Source organism: Phalacrocorax aristotelis, chromosome 2, assembly GCF_949628215.1.
Source record: "Phalacrocorax aristotelis chromosome 2, bGulAri2.1, whole genome shotgun sequence".
Lineage (NCBI taxonomy): Eukaryota > Metazoa > Chordata > Aves > Suliformes > Phalacrocoracidae > Phalacrocorax > Phalacrocorax aristotelis.
In genome coordinates, this window is record NC_134277.1 from 47,783,071 (window position 1) to 47,800,479 (window position 17,409).

General features: G+C 39.8%; 1 protein-coding gene across 2 annotated transcripts in view; it reads right to left on the bottom strand.

Moving 5' to 3' along the window:
* Window positions 1-985: 985 nt before the first annotated feature.
* Window positions 986-17,409, bottom strand: part of CPNE4 (copine 4) — a 236,999-nt gene continuing 220,575 nt past the window's right edge. For both annotated transcript variants that reach the window (XM_075083384.1, XM_075083383.1), the window contains exons 13-16: window positions 15,191-15,242; window positions 10,571-10,704; window positions 8,108-8,344; window positions 986-1,574 (exon numbers count right to left, since the gene is read on the bottom strand). In XM_075083384.1, coding sequence (XP_074939485.1) covers window positions 1,443-1,574; window positions 8,108-8,344; window positions 10,571-10,704; window positions 15,191-15,242 — 555 coding nt within the window. In that variant the 3' untranslated portion in view covers window positions 986-1,442. The remainder of the gene's footprint in view (window positions 1,575-8,107; window positions 8,345-10,570; window positions 10,705-15,190; window positions 15,243-17,409) is intronic.

Consider the following 17,409-nt stretch of genomic DNA (forward strand, 5'->3'; position numbering starts at 1 on the left):
GCTGATCCCATGGAAGTTACTTCTAATGGAGAATCAGGGAGCTAGAGTTCTATGTTACCTGCAAACTCATTTAAAATACATATTTCTAAAACTGAACACCCTTGCTCACAGCTGAGATTTTCCAAAATTTGGGCACTGGCCCAAGCCAGCTTCTTCTGGAACCAGCAACAGTAGTGTTTTCAATGCAGAGGGAGCACAACTTGTCCAAAGCCGTGCCCTTCGGACAATCCCACACAAACTAGTTTTGGTCAAATTTTATCCTTAACTTCTAACAAGTCACGTCTTTCACTATTGTCTTCTAGCAAATGAAGAAGCCAAAATTCAAATACTAAGAATAACAATGATCTAATTTCACTATTCATATACTAATGTATATGGATTTCATTGGAAAGATCAATCCACTGCCACTCTGTCCATGTGTGTCCTCTCTTATAAAAAATTATTTTGGTACAAAACCAATTTTTCTGTCACGCACAGCTGATCTGTCATGTGCATGAAGTTACAAATCACCAGTTGTCACAAAATCAGGTTGTGCAAAATTTCTTTCGGAAAACATGTCATACAAAGTCGGACATTGGGTGTGAGATGAAAAAAATACAAATGAAACAAAACAAGAATTCCCAAACGTAAGAGATTATCAATTTGGGTAGCCAACATACAACCCGTTCGAAAGCCAGCCAGATTGTTTGGATTAAGTAGGCATATTTTAAGACATGCACTCCTGATGGATCATGCCCTGCATGCCAGATCTGTTAACAGCTACGGTCTGAACCCTTCATAACAGCTGGATGTGTCAGGCTTTTGAAAAATTGCTACTCAGGCCACAGCCTGAGTGGGCATGGTCGGGTGCCCATGTTATAAACTGCTAACATTAGAAAAGCCCATGCATCAGGCCAGGTATCTCTTGAAACACTTTATTACCCTTTTCTTGGAATATGGAAGTTGAAAGCAGGCAGCCTTGTGGCAGAGAAATGAAGACGACAACTGCAAAACTGTGTTGTTTTTATTTTAAACATGCAAAATACAAGTTCATGCATCTGCCATTTTGAAAAATCTCTCAGTTCATAGCAGATTAAACCAAAGACATTTTGGCTATCGACTCTCAATAAATATTTCAAAATGCTTTACAGTGTAAAGATAAGAAATTTAGCAAAATTTCAACAAACCTGTATAAAAAACAGATACAGATAACTTTTTATTTCAAGGCGACATGCTGTAATGTAAAGAGTTCACTTTTTTTTCTGGAAGTTTTTTTCTCATAAAAAGTTTTCAACAATACAACCGCTTAACAGATTTAAGCCTTTAGGCTACACATGCAAAAAAAAAGGTTATTTTAGTTAAAAATCACCAAAACGTGCTATTTTTTTGTTTCATTTTTAAGTACAGTAGTTGTAGACAGTAGCATTTTTCTTTTTTAATTTTGTAAAAGAGTGCAGGCAGGTTCATGGAGCTAGTGTCCTGGAAGACTCGTACTCTGACATACATTTTGGTTTTATCCCTTTGCCATTGTAATAGTCCACGACTTGGTTTGGAACTTCAGCCAAAACACTTTTTGCTAGAGCAGCTGGGGATGCCTGCAGGAAATGGTAGAAAACACAAGTGTTAACCTGTCTCTCTGCTAGAAGTGCCATGGGTTTTAGAGCCACTGGTGCCACGAGATCAAGGTAGGAAGTACGGTACAGAAATGGAAGGCAAAAAAGACTCAAAGTGAGTGGCACTATTGCTGGAAACACATTTTGTGAGTCAGTTTGGGCTTGTAGCTGTAGCTGCCTGAAAGTACACTAAAGCCAAAAGTGTTCTGCATGTTTTTCAGGCCCCTTTGGACTATTTTAAGTTCAGGGTAACTGAACTTCCCTGCGCTCTAGGAGAGCACCATACCACAATGAAAAGCACTGCAAAGCCTTCATTCGTTAGTACTCAGCAAGGAACCCTGCAGAGCTTCAAGTTGAACATGAATGGACATCACTGTAAAAGGGAGGCCTTCATCACCGTTCTGCTCTTCAGGATCTGGGATGATGTTATAATGGCTGGGAAAGTTTTTAATTCAACAATAAATATTTTGTTTTCATTGGAATTAAACCATGGTCATGAGAAAGCTTCAATCCTAGGCTTTGTGGAGGCTTTAAAGCTCTTCCTGCAACGTATAAATGGTGAGCGTCAACCAGACCGAAGAAGTGATGATCCTGAAACGTAGAGTTGGATATAAAGATGGCCACTGGCTTTCACGCCAGGAGGGGAGGAGGGCTACCCCTCAGTGCAATGAGAAACTGTGCCCTCCATCGACAGCACACAGTTGCTGCTTCACACGCTGACAGTGCTTCATTTTAAACAGTGGGGCCTGTGGATGTTTTGTGGGCAACCGTTACCTGCATGTGCTGCAGGGTTTTTCCTCAGCCCCTGCGCTCAGCAACTCAGCGCTGACAAAACTGGACTCCTGTTCTCCCAGGCAGCCCAACAGCACCCTCCTGCCCTGTGTTTTGGATTTGCTTGTTTCTATGTATTAGGGTAGAGCTGATTCCAAGCCCCCTGGAGCCAGCCTGTCCGACCACGTTCCCTCTGAGCCAAACATAAAAATGCAGTAAAAATGCAAATGCTTAAACGTCAGTTTGAGAGGTTTAAAACTAATGTGTTTATCTCCAGTAGAGCACACATGGATCACACATTGCAGCTCAGATGATGTATAGGAACTCCTCAGCCGGTGGCTGGGTCACAGTTCTTCTGCACACCAAGTACTTTTTCCCACACTAACGAACACTTCCCTCCTCACCATCTGTAATACTGTCAGCCAGTTTCAAAAATACCATGTCACAAAGTAGTTGTATTGACTGTTTATTGCTCTACCTTATTTCATGGGGTGGGATCCTTATCCTTCCAGAGTCTTAATATAAGGCTTACATAGGATGTAAATGGTAAACTATTCATAGGCAAGCTAATCCAGGGGTTCAGAAAGCCCCATGGCTATTATAAATTCCAGTATTAAATGTTACAATACTACAAATACAATGATAATGCTAGCAAAACTAGATAAAAAACTATTTTTTTGTGTTTTGAGTTACATATGTGATCAGTAACAAAATGAACCGCTATTTCCCTACTGTGACATTTGTACTAAAATATTTGAGCAGGCAAAAAAGCCTGGAACATTCTGCAGGAGCAAACTGGCAAAGCAGAGCCCATACTTTGCATGACAGCGCAGCAACTGTTCTCAGGTGTTACACTGTAACAGAACCCATTTATTTTAATTCTTCAAAGTGAAATGCTTGGTTTTCCACAGTTGCCCTGTTCTTGCCTAAACCTGTTTTCATTGAAATCAGCAGAAAATACCCCTTGCAATCAGGCAAATGGTTGATTTCTATGCTGCTACTGAGAATTACTTGTTTTTTTGATCTTCCCAATGTGCCAAAACTGTATATACCTTAGCCTGCCTCTGTGCCATCTTACCAAAAATACAACCCTACATAGAAGGTAAAAACAGGGAGTAGGGGAAGAGTCCTGGGCCATCGCTGCACACACAAGCCCTAGCAATTGGGAAACTTTACTCTGCTCTATCTTTAAAAATGCTGGGCAGGAGCACTTGTAGTTCACATGTCTGAACATTGGGCCAGCGCTTATCTCTGCATCATCCTCCTGTTGCCACTTCTCTCTGTTCTGACACGACATCCATTCTTCCTGAATGAAGGGTCAGCATTTTGGAACAGGCTCTGGCAGGGCTCAGATGCACAGCTCAATCATCGCCACTCGAGGGGTCAGCTGAGCGCAGCGTGCATGTGAAGTAAAAAGCCTTTCAACTGAGGTTTAAGCTAACACATTTACGGTGCCCACAGGCTCACAGGCAACATGTACTCCCACACAGAGTTGCCCTGGGGTAGCTGGCTTGCCTCTGTGCTTCAGCCTGAACCTGGACAGCTGTTGCTTTACAGTGTTTCATCATGCTGGTGATGTCTGTTGGTCCTGGGGCTCTTTCTAAAAGGGAGCATCCCAAAACCAGGGTTAGAGGTGATTTCCTGTCTGACGATTTGGGCGACCTGTACCTTACGTACTTTTGTGGTGGTAAAGCACTCTCACTTTTAGACCAGACGGTGCAAAACAGCATTTGTGTAAATAAGAATCAGACCCAGTAACTTTGAGCTAAAAACCAGCCCCAGTTCAGCAGTGCTGTGTTAGGGATACCTTTGCTGGGGTTTTAACACAGATGGTACATTAAGATTTTACTGTAATGTTTTCTCCATTGTTTAACTGCTATGCTTGAAGAGTATCTTAGTAATAAACACCTCAAGATGAATAGTTCTCAACTGGTGGCTAATACACAACAATCAGATCAGCCAGCAGCAGGAAAATAATCCCCTATGATGGTAATTGGTATATATTACAAATGACTGTTGATTCGGTTCTATAGCTTCACCATGCTTAATCTTTAATTACAGTACACAGTTCAAAACATTCCTCCTTGCAGTGGTTAAGAGCTGTTCTTTCCACACTCATTTGTAATATATGTGTTATTAAGTCACAGTTGTTAGCCTTTATGATTAAATACAATGCAGAGTGAAATACAATCTAGCTGTGGCATCAGATTTGTGCACGGTGAATATATTCACGCATCCTAAAGGCAGACATTTTCAGCTCTTAAAATATGACTGTGAAGTGATTGAGACAGGTGATTTTCTTCACCTACATTTCAGTGATTGTGAGCATCACTGTTCTGCAGTTTCAGGTGAAGGACACACACATTGCTGGGCTGGTGATAATTATAGAGAGAAGAAATTCACTTGGGTTCAGGGAAAATATTTTCCCTTTGTTTGTTATGTTTCCCTGTAGAGAATTGCACCTGTCACCCACTATACAATGTGACATTTTTTTTAAACAGTGATGGTTACCTTGATTTTATCAAGCCACAGCAACTACAGGATTTGCCAAGGATCACTACAATTATTATTATTATTTTTATAGCTTCAAAGATATTCCTTAAAGAGAGAGTCAGAAAGGTAAGACATTTTACTGAAGTACTCCCGATACACTACATCATGTAGGAGATTAAAACCCTATAATAAAGCTTTCTTTCTATGTTGAATCTTGAGCCAGTAAAACACTAAAGTGGGTAAGAGGTTTTAGGTATGTGAATAATTGTAACTAACTGAAATGTGTTAAATGCCTGTGTGAGTGCCATGCAGGATCAGAACCTTCTCTGAAGTCAAACATAAAATGGATTCACTCTACAGGTTATTTTTACAACTTCCTTCTCCCTCCTTTCAGTTTTCTCACAGGAGCTGCTTTGGGATATATTATTTTTGGTCTTTTTGGATAGATATGAGATTTTGAGTTCCAGGCTGTCCTAAGAATTGAAGTAATGAAAAAAAATATCGTTTGGGTTGACTCCAAATGAATTTTGTTTTACTGTTCCAGCAAAACAAAAAATAATTGCTCACAAATAGAATTTTCTTCCCTCCTTCCACCAGTAGTATGGATAATATGGATTTAGGCATAAATAAATACTTGATCTATCAGAAAAATCTATAAACGTTATACAACATTTTGTAGTCTTTCTAAAAAGAACCTTAAAATTTTGTTTCTACTTAATAGCTGAACATCCTCAATACCAAAACTAAACACAAAGTCATTGACAAAGGGGACATGATTTTTAACTAAATACATCTTTTACTTCAAGCTGTCAAATGTAATATGTTGCTTTATGGTAATTCTTGTGTGTGATCAGAACTGATATGGCAAAAATCTCCCAAATGGGTTAAATCGCATTTTTCTGTGGGGAATAAAAGTTTGATTCAAAACATCACGCTTGTTTCTACCATGAAAAATTATTTCACTAGTTGATGCAAAAGGCATGGTCTTTTGTTTGTGTTGAGGATAAGTAAGCAAGATAGCTGTAAATGTCACTTTGTTCAGAGAGAGAGATTATTTGGGATATGACGATAAAGAAATTCTACCAGAAGTGGCTATTGTTATGGGCACTCATCCATTACACTGACATTTGTTGAAATGGTGAAAGATCACAATAAACAGACTAAATATAAAGTTCATAAGATATATTGTCTTTTCTGATATAGCAAACGCATTATCTATATCTATATTATCTCTGCTACTGAGAGAAGGGGGGGAGAAAAATATCACTATTTAACAAGAGCAATAAATTTTTAAGATTGCTATCCTCTCCCAGTACTGAGGAAGTTATCTAAAACAGCTAAAAATAATATATGCTTGTCATTTGACCAATGCTAGCAATTAAAATCACACATAGAATCACTCACAACTTAACACCAGGGGCACAATATATTCAGTGCCCAGAACTGCAACTGTCTCTGTTAATCTCTTCAATCAAGGATGATTTCAACTTTATTATAAAATCGCAAAATAAAACTAAAAATAACAAATGCAGCTGGCTTTGCCAGTTCCTCGCAGAAACGTATTTTCAACAAACTGAAAGTAGGTCTAGCACTAGCCCATAAATAACTTGCCTCTCGACACTTTTACAATAGACTACAGTGCAGCACTACATACTTGTGATTATCTGATGAAGGAGAATCACAATCTATGAGCCGCTCGTCCTCATAGTTTGTTCCAGCAGATACTTAATAGGTGACTGAGTGGCACCATCAACATAGAAATGTATGTATCTACAATTCAGTGACAGATCTGCAGTCGTTTGGTATGGTATCACTGAGCTAATAGCACAAGGTGAGTTTTACATCATATGAGGATCCATGGTTTACATAAATGTAAGGGGAAAAGAAGAACAAGTCTGTTTCTCTTACTCCTCACTAGAGTTTGTGAAAGAAGTGCATCTAGATCTAAGACAAACATGGCAAAATTGTATTTTGAAGTGAGAAAAATGAACAATTCCTGAGAAGAGGAAAATAAAACAAAGGTCATTTGGAAGTAGCAAAACAAAAAAACAAATCTCCTGTGGTAACAAAAAGCCTAGAAAAACTGAAGGGATGTAAGCACTGCAAACATATATGCAGACCAAAACCAACCCAGAGTTGAAAACTTCTGTGTGACAAATCCAGATCTAAGGATCAGTAGCGTATGAGAGCAGATGGGAAAAGGCAATCTTGTGAGGAGAATGAGTTAGTTACACTGTAGGGTAAAGAAATTTTCAAATCGAATACCAAGGATATCCTTCTTAGACACCAGGGTGAGCAAAAAAACACAGACTGGAAAACCACTTAAATATAGCAGAAGGAACAAAGGGAAGGAAGGAAGAGAAAGATGGAAAGGCAGAGGAAAAGGGATGTGATCAGCATTGCAGAGAAACACAGTGGCCAATCCATGCCTCCATATGGAGGAAAAGGGCCCTGAAAAATCTGGCTGTGTGTGGGAAAGCTCCTTCTGTGGGTGAACAGTCTCTACCCAGTTGCTGAAAAAGTCTCTGAGGCAGATGCTGCAATGTAGGGCAGGTGACTGAGGAGAGAAAAGTACATGGCCAAGGGATTATTTAAAATTTGGCAATTTAATGCTGGGTCTCTCCCTTTCTCTCCTACAGAGTGTATCCTACACCATGCTGGGCTCAGACAGGAACAGCTGGCTGAGGGCACAGGGAAGCTCTTAGTAAGAGCGCTTCCTTGCATTTGTTCTTGTACAGAATTTGAGTAAAGGGTTTGGAGGCATCCAGGATGCTGTGGGTGGATAGTCCTGCCTTTGAGAACATAGGGACCTAAATTTCAATAAGGAAACAGCCTCTTGGGGGACACTGTGAGTACAAATCCACAGCCATTTCAGCTGCCCATGGAAATGAAAGGACGGAAACCAGAATACAGTAGCCCTAATAAGACAGATGCAAAGAGAATGAAAAACAGATACCAGGAAAAATAAGTCAGGGAGGGCAACCAAACTGAAGTCGGGGAGAAAGTGAAGGTAAGGACCGGCACCACAAGAAGCACATGGATTCTGCCCCATCACTTCTTTCCCCCCCACCATCTCACTAATGGAGCACATTTCATTCTGTATTAATTCTTTTCTCCATTTCTGACACAATAATGCCACTGGTTTACTAAACACTTCATGCCCATCCAAAGTTAGGCCCAGCCCCAGGGCCCATTCACTATACGTTGTATACATTCACCCTTCTGTGGAATGGATGGAAAAGTCAGCTTACATGTTTGAAGTTCCTAAATGGCACAAACTGGACAATGTCTCGAAGCACAGGTTCGCCCTTGGGAGACCTCAGGATCCCGTCATCGCCATCCAGCATCTGCATGTCACTAAAATCAGCATTCCCCACCCCAACGATGATGACCGACATGGGAAGGTGAGAGGCATGGACAATGGCCTCTCTGGTGTCAGCCATGTCTGTGATGACGCCATCCGTCAGAATCAGCAAGATGAAATATTGCTGAAGTTGTTGGACAAGAAATGAAAAATTATATCATTATCATTATTAAAAATTAATCTTCCAAAGCTGCTTGCCCTTTCCTGGTATAAGGTGTTTCTGGTAACTCATTCAAGGTCTTTTTTAAATAGAGAAGAGCCTTTATAGTGACACATTTCCTATCCAAACCTTCTTAGCTACTAATTTCTCCTCTTCTGGAGTTTAGCTGTAGTTCAGGTAATTTCCAGGAGCTGGAGGGAGCCATGGGATGCACAGTGTAGAATAGGGGGTTTCTAGCTGCTAGGGCTGGGAGAGTCAGGACTTTGGCTGGGAAGTCTGGAATACCCCTGAGGTCCTCACTAGCGCTATTTTCCATCTGCTGCGCAATCACTTCTGCTGACAGTTTCCTATTACATTTTTTTCCCCTTTGGGAACCAGTGGGAGGCAGGGACGAATGGGGTATTGAAGCGTTACAAGTCTGTAGCAGAGCTGTCAGGGAGGTTATGACAGCACTTTGCAGAGGAGCTTTGCTAACAGGGAAGTGGGGTGGGTGCAGCTGTCTGCAAGCTGGAGGGTGGCCCACTGCTGGTTGTGGGAGAAGCACCACACCATGGCAGGTATACTGCATTCTGCAGAGTAATGGAGTCCCTGAGGAGAGCAAGGGCATGTTCAGGGAAGAATATATCCATCTTCAAACACTTCATACAGAGCCCTGAAGAGAGGTTTTCTCATTCTCTAAAGGAGAGCAAGCAATTTTGCGCACTTGTCATTTCTTTCCCAAAACTCCAAAGTCCACTGAACTGGGATCATGGGCTATGACGTATCTTCACTTGTTAATGGGGAAGAATGACTCTCACTTGGATCCTTTATGAATTGTTTGGCAGCTGGAGTCATTTAACAAACGTGCATTAATAGGCAAAATGAACAGGTCATGGAATCATAGAATTTGGTCACTCTGCATGAGCAATACCAACAACACATCATTAGAGTTTGTGTATACACAGCTATACAAACTCAAAGTGTTCTGTTCATCACCTTCTGCCATGAATAAAACAAAACATGCAGGGAGAAGACTTTACCTTGAAGACTCGTGCTAAAAATTAATTTGTTTTTCAAACAGAAAGAGGGGAAGCTTAGTTTTAGAAGAATGAGGCAACTTTTTCAATATGACATACTAGTTCAGGGGCAGCACTGGGAACAGAGTGAGCCACCTCAGGATTAGGTGGGTATGGAAATTCAAACATAGCAAATCCCCATTTTAGTACTAGGACCCTAGGTACTATCAAGACCCTGGAAACAGCAGTGGAGCGACAATCATAAGCCCAGACTCATGAATAGAAATGTTTGGGAACTGCTGCCTTAATAGGACTTAAAAAAAGGCTCAGCATGTGAAGAAAGCTTAGGGAAAGCTCTAGACCTGGTGATGAGATGCATGCCAATGTACCGCTCTATTCTGTTCCTATACATAGGTATTTTTCTTGCTGCAGTATACAAGTTCTCTTTTACATCCTTTACTCCCACAGCACAGCTCTTGTAAATATTTCAAGCCTACTCACTCACATATTCTTTCCAATTCTCTCATTCTCCCTTTCTCCCATTCTGTCTGGAAGGCAGGATAAAAATATGCCTAATGCATTTCAAAGACATATATTTAAAACATGATCTATGCTTAAGTCTTTTAGCCCAAGAAATCTGTCATGGGTTTTATATCAGATGCAGGCTAACAGACTTGTCTCCCCGTTTCTAAAAGGCACATGATACTCCATGTCAGTAATAGCAAATTGAAAACTGCATCACTACAGTTTTCAAATGAATGGTTGGAAAAATCTGCTAGTTGAACAATAAAGTTTTAGTACAGCCTTTCCTAGAGACTTGGAATTGGGTAGTCTATGTAGGGAAACATTTGAACTCATCTTGTATGATCAACACTTTAGGGCTTGGCCCCTAAATTTTTGTAACCTTAGTGGTGCCATTTATATTTCCACAGTGAAGAACTGGGTGTGTTACGGTAAAACAGCTCTAAAAGCAGGAAACAGAACAGTGGGGGAAGAGTTTAAAGTTATGACTATCAAAGGTATAAAGGCTAGATACACTGCTCCAGCTGACACAGACTCAAGCTGCTTTCTGTGAAGGCAGTTAGTGAAAACTGTGAAGGCATGATTCACATACATGAAAAGGCCTTGTTTTGATGGCCTACAAGAGATCCATTATAAGACAAGAAAAAAGCCAAACACAGCATTATGCCCTTACCGAGGCCTCCTTGGTATTGGTTTCCTCTGATGCTGATTTTGCCACCTTCTGGATGATGGGAGCAATGTTTGTTGGCCCATACAACTGCAGCTTGGGAAGGCAGCTCTGATAAGCCTCCACAACACCTTGTATTCCTGGCATGAAAAGCCACACAAAAGGCAAATAAATGTGGAGTGCATCACCAATATCATGCTTGTTTAAAATGTAAATAAAAGGCAGGTTCTTAATGAATAAATTCAAAATATCACATGATTAGCAAGGACTAACAACTTCATATAATTTCCAAGAAGCCGTCTCTAGCTGTCTTGAATCTAATTTGTAATATATAGTTCATTATACCATGCTTCTCCTTCCCAGCAGTTTTTAATGTTTATTTTCCAGGTATTAGCTTGCAATAGCTTCCATCCTTTTCAGTTCAAGGTGTAAATGACCACTTCCTGATCACTAGCTAAGATTCATGCTAAAAGGGTAAACATAAATTAAAAACACTTCAATGCTTCTCTCTCCTCCTCTTCAGATAAATATTTATTTCTGTTTATCACGGTAGTTACCAACAAATTTGCCCTTTGTACTTACAACATAGAGCTGTCAAGGAGTTCAAACATCTTTTCAAATACCTGATTCCCCTCTGCTAAGAAAATAATTTTTCAGGGTGGATTTGCATAATTGCTCACAGGTTGAATTCAACTATGACCAAAAGCTGTGAAATCTTGGAATAAACAGCAGGATGCTTTGCAGTCTACAGAAAAATGAGCTTTAGTCAAGAAGTTATGATGGAGAACTAGCTATTTTTGGCTTTTTCATTTAAGGATATATAGCCAGACCAGGGAGAACAGACTTCCGCTGACACACTTGACAGATCACAGAATTGAAATTGGTGTTTTCAATCATTGAGAAGAAGGATTTCTTGAAGTGATGCACATTAGCCTCTCCATTCAGAACTCCCAGCTTACCAGACCTAAAGGATTAGAGGTCTAAAGTTGGAAATAAAGTGATAGACTGAAGAGCTCTGTAGAGGATGCTGAAGAATGAAATGACTTCAGTAAGATCCTAAGCCAGTTTCAGCTTCCACTGAGACTAGTTCACTCGTGAGGTTTTACTCAACCATGTTTACAGGATATATGGGATATATGGGTGCAGACCTGTTACTAACAGATCACAGGGAGTTGCAATTGCTTTACAACAGTACATCTGAACCTCCTATGAAAAAATGTCGGAGAATGCAGGCTTCTCTCTTTATAGATAGTTATAAACATATTTTTCCATTGCAGTGTGCACAGACAAAAGAACATGCTCCAAATATAGCTATGATTGGCTAGAATGTAGAGTAATGCTACAAGATTTCCCTTGGTGATTCTAGGGACTAAATTACATATTGCAAAACTGACCTTTTGTTAACTCTCAATTTTAAACCTGCTAAGGATTTCATTACATATACTTAATGATCTTGCATAAATGCCTCATAAATCTTCCCTAAGATGATGACAAGATACACTGCAGTTTTTTTCTTATGCATTAAAATAGTATGGGATATGCATTCCACACAGATTTAGCATGGTTCATGTCAGAAAGTTGCTTTCGTCTTAGAAAGAAACATATTCTAGAAACATAATTTCTTGTTCTCTATGTCAGATTAATATCTTTTAGAAATATCTACTGTCCTTATATATTCAAATCCGACTGGGTATGTGAGTGGTTTATTTTGTAGGGAGAGCTGATGTGCCTTCATCCTCACTATTCAAATCTAAATTTTTAAATGGAATCCACTTTCAATATCTCTGATGAAATACATTGTATGCATATATATATACGGGTTTAAGATGCATGTAAAATATATGCAGGTGTAGAAGCACTCATACAGATTAGAGGTTGTCACTTATTTTCTTCCTCAGACAATAAAGACTAAATGCTAATTATAGGACTATAAACATAATGTATTATAAATATACTAAATATAAGGCTATAAATACTAAAATTTTCAATAATGGACATGATAATAGGGGAGGAAAGGTGAGGATATCTGTATTTTATGAATTCCAGTGACCTTCATATCAATACACAGTCCTTATTCAATGTAGCATGATGCTTCACACTACCTTGTGCCAGCAGAAGCTCACTACTTCCACAGAGAAAGGGATTTCATGCCTCAAAAGCAAATTAGACACATACTTTTTTATTTTAGATCCAACCTCTGTTTCTTGGTTTAAAGCAAGATAGTTTTCAGCAATCTTCCTTTGTTTTCTGGCAAGTATGCTCAATAGTACAAGGGGAAATAGTGTGGTCACTAAGCACTTTATCTCCCTCTCACTCTCACATCCTCCCTCCACATGAAATGCTAGTGTTACTGCTCTCTGTGTCACCTAATACAGTGAAAGCATCTAGAAAACATCACAGGTAGGAACTATTCAAGCATCCATGACAGGCAGGTGATGAGCAAGCTGCAGCAGATGATTAAATAACAAGTTTTCTGGTCTGTCTCCATTTCTTGCTTTCATCCAGATGGACATTATTTTAAATGGTATCATTTAGGACAAAGAAGTGCTTTTAATATCTTGTAGATGCATGTGCGAGTACTGCAGAATTTCTTCACTGGCCTTCTTTCATGCTGCAACCATCTTTTTACGTCTTCTTAGCCCTAAAACTCCTTTTAGGCGATAGGTTAACTTTTCAGATAACTGAGTCTTATGAAAAGAACTAAATAAAGTTTAAATACATAACAAATATTAAGTGACATAAGCCAATGCAAAGCTCATAGAGCAGGTCCTTCCTTTTTTTCTAATCTCCTCTCATTTCCATTGTTACACTTTATTTTGCATACATAATTTGGTATGGATACTAAGTTCTTTACTTGCAGGTTTGTCTGTCTGAATTCTGACCTGCTGCTGGCACTAAACAGAGACAGCCATTTCAAGTACCAGTCAATCAATACAAATCATTACATAACAATATCAGCGTGGTAAAAGAATTAGCCTTGGACTCAAAAGAGGCAGCAAAGGGTGATAAACAAATGTGTTCTTTGCATAGAGTGCTAGGGCTTTTTTTTTGTCCTGAGGTATGCAGAAGGTCAGAAATGTCCTGCATTTAGACTGGGAAACAAAGCTATATTCTAACACTTCATGCATAATATGTTATAACCTAGTACTGACCAGTGTTAACTGAGATGTTTTAAATAGATCAGGCCCTGTGTAGACACCAATGTGTCTGTGTTCAGAAGCAGTCAAGCTAACTACATTTTGTAATATGACGGTCCAGACAATATTCTGAGGTCTGTTTTTCTTCCCCACCTCAACCCCACACTCTCTGTGTGACTAAAATCTCAACTTCAAGCTGGCTCACAAGCTTACAGGCACATCTGGATGCATACATGTAATTTCAGCTTCTTTTAAATCCATAAAAGCAATGTAAAAAGCTGTGTGAACACATCAAGCAGCTGTAGAACTTATGCCCAATTACATTTCAAGCATGCGAACTGCAGAGGCTGGGGCAGTCCAACAATCTAAATGCAACAACAGAGCAGGAATGCCCACTGAACCGAAAATAGAGGTCCTGCATTTAAGATGTGTAAACTCTGAATTCTTTTAATATCTTTTTCCCTTCAATTCTTGTCCTCTCTTCTTTTCCTCACTTCATTTCTTGGCATCTTAATTCTCATCCTGAACATATTCTGCTGACCATACCTGAACTAATAAGCCTTAGAAGGGCTGAAAGGAGCAGCTAGAAAATTTGAACAGGAAGAGCATTTTGAAACACCCATTTTAGTGTTTGGAAGGTAGCAGAAGGATAAGGAATAATAACAGCCTGTGGGTTTTAGACAGCAATGATCATCTGACCAAGACACAAATAAAGCATTAGTCTGGGATTACTTGTTAAACTGTTTAGAGATTATTGGCCTGTTATTCTCATCTTTTACAAAATGTGTGAATTGTGGCAGGAGATTTTAGAAAGACAGCATCAGTCACTGCAGACCTCACTTACAAATACAAGACATACAGCGAAATCTGCTACATGAATCTGGCCGCCGACTACTGGGGATTAGCGATTGTTGCTAGAACGCACCAATATCTTACGCTGTGTTAAAACAGCCTCCTGCTGCATTCACTGTCATGAAAGTATGCTTCCTTCTATTGGAGCAGTCTTCAGCTGCTGCTCTGACCCTTTGGTGCTGGACATCGCTGGGCTGATTTGCAGCAGGCTACTGTTGATATAGGTTTGGCCAAAGAACTGGCTTTACAGAGAGGGAGTCTGTGATCACAGAGGTGCACAGCCTGTTTTTGCACGCCCTGCCCTTCTTAGCTGCACAACCTAGGATGTTGCTGTAGCTGAAGATCTGGAATGAATCTAGAAAACACGGCTTTAGTTTTCAGAAATGCTAGTGATTTGGAGAAGTTCAAGTGCTGAACGTCCAAAATGGCATACTTTCAAAAGGACCTATTTTTAAGGAAATTAATGTGTGGCAGTTTCTAAGGTTTCTAAAGCTAAGCTGATGGCTTGGAGTCTGTCAGGTTTTGAAACGCCTGGCTGCTTTCTTTAAAAAAACACTTTAAACAGTACTCAGGGGATACAATAAAAAATACAAGCACAGAGCAGAAATACGGCAATCTGTCCTAATGTGAGTTTTACCTGCACATTCTGGGTTGTCTTCATTGAAATTGATTGCAAAATCATGAGAGACCTGCAGACAAATGGAAGGAAGAGAAGGCTGCAGTCAGAAAAATTATTCCAAGAGGATTTGTGGTTAAACACTCTTTCTTTCTGTGTTAAACCAGAGATCTTTCAAGCTTTCAGCCATTAGTATGAAATACAGTCCCAGCTAGAACTCCCTGCAGAAACAAAGTAAGAAAACTGGAATCAAACTTATCAATAACAACAACAAAACCGAGAAAGAATAGCACAAAGAAAAACCACCAAAGTACATGAGAAATCACATAAATATGGTGTCAGGATTGGGCTGTCAATGCCAGCCACAGAAGAGGGATTTATTGCTGAGGAAATTTAAATGCCAGCTCTCCCTAATTCAGCATCTGAGATTGCAGGAGAGAGAAGGCAGGTTCTGATACAGCACTGACAGCAGAAGCTCAGCCCCCTTCTGAATCCTGCGTTCCCATGCATGAACAGTTCCTCATTTGAAGGCCACGGGATTACCTGGTCTCCAAAGAGATCAAGGAAGTCACCCAGACCCACTGTGGAGTAATAACGTAAGAAATGTAAAGAGTCTAAGCTGCTTAAGAAATTGGATTAGGCTGGGGGGAAATAAATAAGAAAAAACCTGAAGATTCTTGTTTTTCCTCAAATGTAGTGAATATGCCATTTTCTGTCCTCCCGGCCCCCCCCAACCTCTCTGCAACAAAATACCAGAGCCATTTTCTAGAAGAAATGACTGTGAATATAAAAAAGTTGCTGTTTTTCTAGTAAAACAATGTATTGTATCTTTAGTGGCTTGGGAAAATAATACAGGACTTCTGTATGCACAAATAATGTAAGGCAATGTAAGTCTCAGGTTCCAGGCTTCCTCTGTCTGTCTGTCTCTTAGAGATCTGCATCCACAGCACAAATCTGTTGGGACTGAAACTTCCTTCAGAGGCTTTTTTCTGGTTTTAAGGTTTGTGCTTGCCTGCATTTTTCCCAGATTCATTTTAGCTCCTTTCTTTGATCACTGAGAAGACTTGATTCCTTTTAATCTCTTCAGCTCTGAAGCTCAGTATCTTAATTCTCCTCTTTGTCTTCAGTTGTCTTGAATGAAGCCCAACTTTTGTCTTGCAATGCACAACATAATAGATATATATTGGTTTGCAAAAAGTGGATATGTCTGAGAGTTAAGCAGACAATTTGCATAATTTAAAGTTGAATTTAGTTATATCATCTCAGATGCATGAAGGCATTTATATAGCTAACTGCAATTACATGCCTTTGAGACTTTATAGATATCTGTAGGACCTTCAGAAGTGCCAACAGTTCTAGTTGTATGGAAAGCAACCTGTTTACTCCCTGTACAATGGAACCTGGATTATTTGCAGAAAGAGATTTGTTTGCTGGATATCACTGCTTTATTTGCTATTTTAGATGACTTCACAGCACAGCACAAAAATTGGTCTATGACTAATGGACCAATAAATCAAATATGTGATTACAGAGAAGGTTCTGTAAAAGCAAAGTGGTATAAGTTGGCTAATTACTGCCAAAGAGAGCTTCTCATAGAGAAACTGAATTTCCAAATCATATGCTGGCCTTGACACCACAGTGATGCCTACCATTACTTATTAAGAGGTTAAATAAAGTAGGACTTTCACCATGATGGGAAAGGACTGATGCAAAAACTCACTGAAGAGTCTGCACCCAGCTCAGCCCAGCCAGGAGTCTGCAGTGTCTACACCAAGCATTAATTGCCTTTTACAAAAGGTTTTGTGTGAGCCATTCAGGCTACCCTACTCAGTCATGGAAGATGATGCAGAAAGTCATGATATATGTTCCTTGCTGAGCAGGCACAGAAGAGCGGGGCTGTCAGATACACTTCAGAGGTGCTCCAGAGCCCTTCTGTCTGTCTGCTCTGTAAGTCTCTTGGCACTCTTTGCCCAGCTGGTACCTGCCAGTCTCGTGACCAGCTGCAGGCCAAAGGTAATTGCAGCTGTCAAGAATGGTTATGTGAGTTTTCACTCACTGATGATTTTTTTGTTGTTCAATAGCCTTTCTTCTTCCTTGAGGCTTTCTGTATTTTGTACTAACTGCATCGCAAAAGCAAGAAGGGTGGTGATGCATGTTTATGTATTGCAGGCTGATTCTTCCAACACTGTGCCTCTTCAGTGATTTTATTTCTTCATTCCAAATGTATTTGAAATTATAGC